At 40.4% G+C, this 10,660-nt stretch overlaps 1 protein-coding gene across 1 annotated transcript in view; it reads left to right on the plus strand.

Annotated features, from left to right (window-relative positions):
• Nucleotides 1–3,314, plus strand: part of LOC109936268 (xanthine dehydrogenase-like) — a 116,350-nt gene extending 113,036 nt beyond the window's left edge. The window contains exon 30 of the mRNA XM_048595100.1: nucleotides 1,749–3,314. Coding sequence (XP_048451057.1) covers nucleotides 1,749–1,816 — 68 coding nt within the window. The 3' untranslated portion in view covers nucleotides 1,817–3,314. The remainder of the gene's footprint in view (nucleotides 1–1,748) is intronic.
• The last annotated feature ends 7,346 nt before the right edge of the window (nucleotides 3,315–10,660 follow it).

Raw genomic sequence — 10,660 nt, forward strand, 5'->3', positions numbered from 1 at the left:
AGTATATTCATAAAGTTTTTTTAATATAGATGAGAAAGGATTCACCTCAGAAAGTGTTTTAAAGCAGTGCAAATTCACCATGTGAATGTAATCTGATTTTAAATTGCTGAAATTAACTTTTTAAAAAAAAGCATAACTATTTTCCAGTTAGATTGGAGCATAATGATTGTTCCTTGAACAGTTCTTCTTGAAAGAAAAATTCAGAACCTTTCAAATTGCTATTAATATGTCTTTGTATCCAAAAGAAACAGCACAAAGACCTGCAGAAAGAAAGTAAATTAGCTGACTCTCCATTGTGGTAAATTCATATAACCAGTATGAGCAGTTATGCTGGTATGCGCTAATTCTAGCAAAATGTTCCTTTACATAGTGCAAAAACTCACATAAACTTGATTATATTGAAAAAAATGCGCTCTTAAAAATATTGTTATCTTTAGCGCTAGGTTTGTCAATATCTAGTGAATTGTGGCAAGAAAGTCCATGCAATTGAGCCAAAACTCAAATGCAAGCTACTCTGCTGTAGACTATTAATAACTAATTGTTGCCGTTCTGCACTTAGATTGAACTGCTGTAGTGAAACAACCTATTCAGTTTTCTCTAATGTGACCTGGTGGCATCGGTTGTGGTATTTCATTATTTGGAAAATGTGATGCTTAAGTCAATCTGCTGTTGTGCTATTTTCAGCAGGTAATCCTGCATGAGCTCACACTTAGAATTTCCCACATCAAATCCATCCCATTTCACTTATTTAATGTAAGGGATATCTGCCGCACAATGTACCCACATCAACCTGTAGACCTTTTATTTCATCTACATTTCCAATTCCTGCTCACATCTTTGTGACATTAGCAAATTTGAGAATTGTGTCCTGAGCAGAAGCCAGCAAAGGCAATTCTTAAGTTTAAATGGATGAAGAATTGAACCCTGGTGACCATAGGGACATTCGTTCAAGATTGCTAGCAGGTGATATATTGAAAAACTGTTCTGTTGTGTGGGGTACTTGGCGACAAATGTTGAAACAATCAAATAAATAGGGTTACAGGCAGAGAAAACCGTCCTTGAAAACCCTCTTTCAGCTGTGACAAGTCTAGTAGTTGAGAGAATCATTGTACAATTTATTTGAATGTTCAGAAACATTATGAAAAAGTTCATAAAATTGGCTTTTAAAAATAGGCCAGCCGAACTGATGTAAGTAGGTCAATATTTGTATGCTTGTTGTTTTCAGTGACTTAGGTACTGAAACTGTTGTAAATAGTTCACATGCCAAACTAGGTAGATCAATAGACAGGTTCTGTAGTACACAGGATATTTTCATAAAGGCAACACTTGTGACATCAAGAAGCATGCTCATTAATAGCGAAATGTCTCATAAATATAGTAACAACTATTTACAAAAAACAATTATGAACAATTTTAATGAAACAATATATCAAGTCACAGGAATAAACTGTGAAACAAAGTAAAACTTTAATTTTAATTTTTTTTAAAATGGCTTGATATTGTATGGTGCTTGTGTTCACATGCAGTTAGCAATAATTGGCAGTCTTTGGTGTTAGCGGACAGATTATTTAATTCATTCTAAAGATTTGGAAGTATTAGAATTGTCACAGCAGGAATGTTTCAAGTCCTGATAGCCTTTGTTAACTTCAGACACTTTTAAAATTAATTTGAATTACAAGAAAATTGTGATTCTTGGAGTAAATCCAAATGTTTGTCAAGATACTTATTGCTCTGATGTTTCTTTATAGGTGGACCGGCTACAGTCGATGAAATCCAAACTAATTGCCTCGTGGACTACAAAAACTTTTCAATCTGAAAACCCATCACCGATTTATGCAACCATAAATCCAACAAAACTAATCATCTCGAATTTTATTTTTTGTTTTTATGGGTATTGCATAATACTATACAATATCAGCTATACATCCATCCAGCCTAATGCTTTACAGTTTATCCTAGGCTGATTAATTACTTGCATCAAATGCGTGATGAATATAATAAGGATTAGTTTGCCATTGCTTTGATTTTCTATAGATCTGCTTAAGTAAAAGCTGATGGTAGGGAGAATCTGGAAATATTTTAAGAATTATGTTCTTTCTTTGTGCATTAACATAGTCTACAGGTAGAAATCGTAGAAATGTTATAAAAAAACACAGCTTATATTATTTTAGAATTAAATCCATAAAAAATAGGAACAGGAGTATGTCATTCAGCCTCTCAAACCTGCTCCACCATTCAGTAGGATCATGGCTGATCTGACATTCCTCATATCCACTTTCCTGGATTTTCCTCATAACCCTTGATTCATTGACTGATTAAGAATCTAGCTATCTCAGCCTTAAATATACACAAGGAATCTAGCCCCACAGTTCTCTGTGGCAAAGAGTTCCAAAGACTCACAACCCTCTGAAAGAAAAGATTCCTTCTCATCTTAGTCTCAGATTGATGCTCCTTTGTTCTGAGACAATGCCTTCTGAGACTATATGAGATTAAAAAAAGGTAGCCTTGCACACAAACATTTTTTTTCCCAGACATATATCAATAATCTTTCATCTCAAGACAATGTTGCAAGCTGATTAAGGAAATAATCATAGTCCTATCATTTGAACTCTTCAAGACTCATCTTCAGGTTATGTAAGTTTTTTTAAGTTTTCATTGTTAAGATGACCATTTCAGCTGGTCATGCCTGATTTAGCTTGTGCCAAACATATAAGTTTTGACAGAAAATGGACTATAGTTTGTGATGCCGACACAACTGAAGCAGCTCCAGCATTATCTGTGGAGAGAGAAAAACAGATTAACGTTTCAAGTCAAATGACTCACCTTCGGACCACAGAAGAGTTATTGGACTCAAAATATTAACTCTGTTTCTCTCTCCACAGATACATCTGGACCTGGTGTGATTCTCCAGCAGGTTCCGTTTTATTTCAGGTTTCCAGCATCCACAGTAGTTTGCTTTTAGAATTGTGAGATGTATTTAGTGTTGAAATCAACACACTTACGATTGGATACGAGCAGCATGATTGTTGAGTGAATTGTATGTGCTCTAGGTGGTAACCTCATGGAGCCAGTTGAGGTTGCCATAAGAAGGGAGCAATCTCAAGAGTTTGTTCTGGCTGGAGAAAAGAACAGGCAGAGGAGCAAGAAACAGACCAAAGAAAACTGAAATCCATGAGAAGAGAGGTGCACTCTGTCGTCCACATTCAATATGGAAGCATGTAGTTCATATTCTTCTGTAAGTTGATGCCTGAATTTTATAATTGATGTGTAAGTTTGTCCTGCTTTTCTATTAATAAAGCTAATTCATAACTGAATGTTATTATCATGTCCGATCCTGTTGCATGGGAATTAACTGCACACTATTAATTTCAAAAGAAGGACAATGCTTTTAATGATTTGAGGTTGAATATCAATCTGTAAATTTATAGTTAATGCACAATTTTTCATTTTGACTAATGCTAATTTAAAAAAATAGTAACATGCCCATTCAAACCATTCCAGTTAACACTGTCATTCCACATCTCTCAATCATGTGTTGGAGGCAAGACGTTGTGAATAAGGTATCCGTTAGTATCAAGCTATTTAGTTTGAGTGGATTATTTTTCCTGCACCGCAATCAAACATGGAGTTTACAGCTCAGGAGGAGGAGATTCAGCTCACTACACCTATAAAAACTGTTTGCTGGAGCCATCCAAAGCTGATCCTGTTGCCCATTTCTCTCCTGAGAGCCTATATCACCATCTGCTTCAAATCTTTATCCATTCCCCTCAGCTTTTCATGAGACAAAAGCTCCAGCAACTTCCTGCATAAAGAAATTTATCCTAATCCTTCTTTTTACCTTCTAACTAATTAAAGAAATGCACAAAGCTGCCAAAGGAAGTGATCTTGCCCTATACATTCTACCAAATTTTTAAAATTGAAAAATCTGTACAAATCTCCTTTTGCCATCTCTGTTCCAGTGAAGTCATCCTAATATCTCAAATTTCAACAAGTAGCTACAATTCTGGTAGTCGTGCTTATTCTGCTAAATCTGCACTGAACAATGTTTTTAATTCTCTTTCATAATAGATCAATCAACAATGACCTAACCACTGCCTTATAGAAATAACTGTGTAAGTTTCAACAAACCTAAAGGGCTCAAAAGCATTTGATCAACAAAAGACGTGGCATTGTGAACCAAAGGCACATGATCTGTCAGCACATGGGATATTTTGGTGCTGTTTCAAGTTACACAATCCTGTAATAATCTGCTTTCCTTTTATCTCTATGTTGAAAATATCTCATTCATAGTTCACTTTCCTATTTTGGAGAAAATCTTTAGTGCTGGGTTAATTCTGGGTTAGTTCTAGATAACATTTGAAATGTCAGGTAATTATAATTCTGGGATTTAGACTAATACTGGTTTGCAGAGTAGCATTATCCTATTCAGATTAAAGCAGAAGATCTCTCCTGAATATTTGGTTACTTAAGAAAAGATGTTCAGAAACTGGGAAATATCACATTTACAGCAAATGGGCACATTCGGAACAATCTAAATCAGAGGGTTACAGAAAGGATAAAGCCGTTAACTAGTTTTAGACCTCTGAAACATATGATTCTGCTCATCCTTAGGTTGAGCCATGGGGAAGCATCTGACCATCATCTTTTGATATCCAATGGTAGCATCATCACTGAATCTCATATTGTCGTCATCATCTGGGAGTCACATTGCTCAGAAACTAAACAGTAGCAGCCACATAAAGAAGGGACAGATTCAAAACTGGGTATTCAGCACCAAATAACTCAGTTATTAATTTCGCAAAGCCTTTCCATATCAGGTAGGCTCCCAGACTATAATGGAATGTTTGACTTTTACCTCGGTAAGTGCAATTCCAGCAATGCACAAGAAGCTCAATACCATCCAAGGCAGTGCAATGTGCTTGGTTGGTATATCATTCGTCATCTTAAATATTTGTTGCTTAAATCAACATTACAAAGCATTATGGTTTGTACCACGAGCAGAGACAGAAATCAATGCCCTCAGAGTTGCCCTTAGCCCAGGCCCAGATGCTGCTCTGGACCCTGGCATCCAACCCAAACATACGGTTCCCCACCACCCCTCAAGTCTGATCCAAATGACTGTGTGCTGAAGTACCATCTATCCAAAGCTAGTGAGTAATGTGTACCTGATATCTTGCAGCAACTCACCAAGGCATCGTTGATAGCAACTTTCAAATCCATGACCTCTACAACAAAGGTGGCAGATGTATGGGAACTACAATAATTTTCCTCAAAATAAACTGCAATATCCTATTTGTTTTCCTTTGTGATTTATGCACTTGGATACACAATCTCTCTCCATCTCAGAGCTCTACAAGCTCCTACTTTTTCGATAATGTTTTCTTTATTTTTCCTGCCATAGTGGATTTCACAATTTCCTACATTATACTGCAAGTCATTGAGGAAACCTCAGGTCATTTTAGAACTGTTTAGATGAGCACTTGAAACGACGTAGCATACAAGGCCACAGGCTAAGTGCTGGAAAATGTGATTAGAGTAGGTGATTAATAGATGACTGTCTGATTTCCAAATTAGACTGCGACTGCCATAGTGTTAAGGGCTTGACTGGGGAGGAATTTGTTAAGTGTGTTTGGGAAAAAAATTCCCAATTAATATGAAGATGGCTCTACTAGAGAAGGGGTAAAACTTGATCACCTCTTGGGAAATAAGACAGGGCAACTGACTGAGGTGTTAGTGGTGGAGCACTATGGGATCAGTGACCATTGTTCTATTAATTTTAAAATAATTGTGGAAAAGGATAGGTCTGGTCCACAAGTTAAGTTTGTAATTTGGGCAAGGCCAATTTTGATGGTATTAAACAGAAATTTTCAAAAGTTGACTGGGGAGGCTGTTCACAGGTAAAAGGACGTCCAGCAAGTGGGAGGCTTTCAAAAGCGAGATGATGAGAATTCAGGGCCAGTATGTTCCTGTTACTGTGAAAGGTAAGGCTGAAGGGAGTAGGAAACAATGGACGATTGGAGAAATTGAGGCTTTAGTCAAGAAAAAAGAAGGAGGCATATGTCAGATATAGGAAGCTGGGATCGAGTGAATCCCTTGAAGAGTATAGGGGATGTAGGAGTACATGTAGGCAAAAAGGGGAAGTCCGATTGCTTTGGCAGATAAGGTAAAGGAGAATCCGAAGAGATTCTACAAGTATATGAAGGGCAAAAGAGTAACTAGGGAAATAGGAACCTAAAAGATCAACAAGGCCATCTATGTGTGGAGCCACAGGAGATGGGTGAGATTATAAATGAATATTTTACATCAGGATTTATTGTGGAACAAGACATGGAAGCTAAGGAATTCGGCGAAGTAGTGATGTCTTAAAAAGAGTCCACATTACGGAAGAGGAACTGCTGGAGGTCTTAAAACACGTAAAGATAAATAAATAGCTGGGATCTGATAAGGGTATCTCATGACATTGTGGGAAGCTAAGGAAGAAATTGTGGGGCCCCTAGGTGATTTATTTGTATCATCCATAGCCACGGGTGAGATGCCAGAAGACTGGAGGATGGCTAATGTGCCATTATTTAAGAAAAGCTGCAATGACAAGCCAGGGAACTACTAGCCGGTGAGCCTAACATCACGAATGGGTAAGTTGTGAGAGGGGATTCTGAGACACAGAATATGCATGCATTTGGAAAAGCAAGGGCTGATTAGGGCTAGACAGCATGGCTTTATGTATGTGAAACTGTGTCTCACAAACTTGATTGAGTTTTTAGAAGAGGTGATCAAGAAGGTAGATGAGAGAAAAGCCATAGACATTGTCTACATGCACTTTGGCAAGGCCTTCGAAAAGCTACTGCATGGCAGCCAATTGGATACAAGATTGGCTTGATGAAGACAAAGGGTGGTGGTAGAGGGCTGTTTTTCAGACTGGAGTCCTGTGACCAGTGGTGTACCACAAGAAGCGGTGTTAGGTCCACAGTTGTTCATTTATATAAACAATTTGGATGAGAATTTAGGAGGCATGGTTAGTAAGTTTGAGGATGACACCAAAATTGGTGGTACAGTGGACAGTTAAGCAGGTTATCTAAGAGTAGAACAGGTTCTTGATCAACTTGGGCCAGTGGGCCAAGGAATGGCAGGTGGAGTTTGATTTAGATAAATGCGAGATGTTGCATTTTGGTAAGACAAACCAGACCAGAACTTACACAGTTAATGCTAGGGCCCTGGGGATGTTTTCAAACAGAGAGACCCAGGGGTGTAGGTACATAGTTCCTTGAAAGTGATGTTACAGGTAGACAGGGTGGCGAAGAAGACATTTGGCACACTTGCCTTCATTGGTCAGAGCATTGAATGGGGGAGTAGAGAGGTCATGTTACAGCTGTACAAGACATTGGTAAGGCTACATTTGGAGTGCTGAGTACAATTCAGGTTGCCCTGCTATAGGAAGCATGTTATTAAACTGGAAAGGGTGCAAAAGCCATTTACAAGGATAACACCAAGACTGGTAGTTTTGACTTATAAGGAGAGGTTTGATAGGCTGGGACATTTTTCCCGGAGTGTGGGTAGATGAGGGATGATCTTGTAAAGGTTTATAAAATCAGGAGGGGCATAGATAAGGTGAATTGCCATGATCTTTTCCCCAGAGTAGATGAGTTGAGAATAGAGGGCATAGGTTTAGGTGACTGGGGAAAAATTTAAAAAGGACCTGACAGGTAATGGACCAAGTTGGAATATTCTTTGACCTTGCCACCCTTAGTGCTTCCTGCAAGTGTTGTTCAACGTGGAGGAGAACTGATTCTTTCATGGGGGGAGCTGGGGTGGGGGCAGGGTGCATGGGGGAGGACGCAGTCTGTGGTAATCAGTGTAGACAAGACTATTCAGATAGGAACTACAAATAAATTTTATTTCAGATAAAACATTTTTAAAATATAGTAATTTTTAGAGAGTAGAGTACTGTTAAATCGTTCACTGCCCTTTTTTCTAGATTAAATTAATTTTAAGAGAGTGACCCAAAACGAGACGTAAACATATTTGTCATGACAGCCTCTCTGCTCCTATGATGCTGCTTGGCCTGCTGTGTTTATCGAGCCCTGCACCTTGTTGTCTCGGATTCTCCAGCATCTGCAGTTCCTACTATCTCTGATTAAAGCCTCTCTGCTCCCATGATGCTGCTTGGCCTGCTGTGTTTATCCAGCCCTGCACCTTGTTGTCTCGGATTCTCCAGCATCTGCAGTTCCTACTATCTCAGAGTTCAATACATTTCTGCTGGTTGATCAGATCCATGAAAGCTCGCCCCCTTCTGGATATTGCTGACTACTGGAAGGATTTTTAACCCTGAGCTAAAGTTCAAAACCTTCTCTCTCAAAGTGCTAATGAGTTTTGTCAGCCTTTGGTTGGCTGGCATATTTTTTGTTAGCTTAATTGATTTTTGCCTTTGTGTGTAATTAATCTTGATAATAGAACAAGTCTGTTCAATTTGTTTTCTTAATCAGACTTTGAACACTTTTTTTTATCATTTATATACAGTTTTGTTTCTACATTTTGTTATGGTATTTTTTAATCACATTCCTGTTACAAACTTTGAGATAAAAATCTTATTTTTTTATTAAAAGCTTTCTAAAATACTTAAACACATAGAGTTTTTAACAGCGCAGACATTTCCTATGTGCCAGGTCTGACTCCAACCAGCAGTGAGATTTTCCCTGATACTCATTGACTGTGGTTTTGCTAGAACTGGCATTGTGCCACACTCAGTTAAATACAGCCTTGATGTCAAGTGGAGTCACTCACATCTCACCTCTGGAATTCAGCTCCTTTTTTCCACGTTTGAACCAAGGCTGTAATAAGGTCAGGAGCTGAGTGGCCCCAGCAGAACCTAAACTGGGCATCAATGAGCAGGTTATTGCTGAGCAAATTCTGTTTGATAGCATTGTTGATGACCCCATTCATCACTTTACTATTGGTTAAGAGTAGACAGGTTGGGTTTGCCCTACTTTTGGTCAACATGACATAGGTTGTCAATCGCCAGATGTGTGCTCGTATTGTAGTTGTACTGGAACAGCTTTGGCTTGGCGCACGACGCATTCTGGAGCACGTCTGACGTCTTTTTTATGTGCTGACTTAGGACATTGAGGTGGATCATCCAGTCCACCTTTCCACTTCTGGCTGAAGGTTGATGCAAATGTACTGGGCTCCTCCATTGTTGAGGATGGGGATTTTTGTGGAGCTGCCTCCTCCAGTGAGTTATTTAAGTATCCACCACCATTCACAACTGATGCAGCAGGACAGTAGAGCTTAGAAAACTTGCTGCTTCTGCTGTTTTGTACACAAGTAATCATGTTTGGTAGCTTCATCTGGTTGACACTTCATTTTTAGGTATGTCTGTTGCTACTCCTAGCTTGCCCTCCTGCTCTCTGCATTGAACCAAAGTTGATCTCTTGACTTGATGGTAATGTTAAAAAAGGGGATATGCCGGGCCATGAGGTTACAGATTGCGCTGGAGTCCAATTCTGTTGATGCTGATGGCCCACAGCGTCTCATGGATACCCAAAACAGAAACAGAAAGTGCTGGGGAAACTCAGCAGGTCCAGCAGCAACTGTGAAGAGAAAACAGAGTTTTCAAGTCCAGTGACCCTTTGTCTATCCCATTTAGCACGGTGATAGTGCCACGCAACAGAGCAATGGGTATGCTGAATATGATGACGCATGGTTGAATGTATGAATGAATGATTTGTTGTCACATGTGTTTTACAGTGAAAAGCTTTCATTTGTCACCATAACCTGGCACTATTTTGATAGATTAGGAAAAAGAGAAAATGAAAAGAAATAGCTTAAATAAAAGTCCATTTATGTATGAATTCTGAGTTGGTTCCACTAGACCCAACTAATGTAAAAATTGCCAATCCTCAGGCGCCATCTTTCACCACTGGGCCAATTACCCTTCTCCACCGTCCGTGCGGGCACACAAACATCAGAGACTATCGCCACAGTTCGATGTTGCCATGGTGCCCTCCTACCATCGCTTTACTGCTGTCAACGCCGGAACCAGCCAACAACAAAGATACTGATCCTCAGGCACTACCTGCTAATGTCGCCTCAGGGCTCACTCTCCTCCATGCTGGGCTCATACTCCCCTCTGCACTGGGCACCCTCTTCCCTCTGCACTGGGCTCACTCACCCCTCTGCACTGGACTCCGTCTCCCCTCTTCACTGGGCTTACTCACCCCGCTGCTCTGGGCTCCCTCTCCCCTCTGCACTGGACTCACTCTCTCACCTGCACTGGGCTCCCTCTCCCATCTGCACTGGGCTCCCTTTCCCCTCTGCACTGGGCTCATTCTCTCCTCTGCACTGGGCTCCCTCTCCCGTTTGCACCGGGCTCACTCTCCGCTCTGCACTGGGCTCCCTCTCCCCTCTGCACGGGGCTCACTCACCCCTCTGCACTGGACTCCCTCTCCCCTCTGCACTGGACTCCGTCTCCCCGCTGCACTGGACTCCGTCTCCTCTCTACACTGGGCTCCCTCTCCCGTCTGCACTGGGATCACTCTCCCCTCTGCACTGGGCTCACTCTCCCCTCTGCACTGGGCTCACTCACCCCTCTGCACTGGACTCCGTCTCCCCGCTGCACTGGGCTCCCTCTCCCGTCTGCACTGGGCTCCCTCTCCCCTCTGCACTG

Source organism: Rhincodon typus, chromosome 3 (genome assembly GCF_021869965.1).
Source record: "Rhincodon typus isolate 14 chromosome 3, sRhiTyp1.1, whole genome shotgun sequence".
Taxonomy (NCBI): domain Eukaryota; kingdom Metazoa; phylum Chordata; class Chondrichthyes; order Orectolobiformes; family Rhincodontidae; genus Rhincodon; species Rhincodon typus.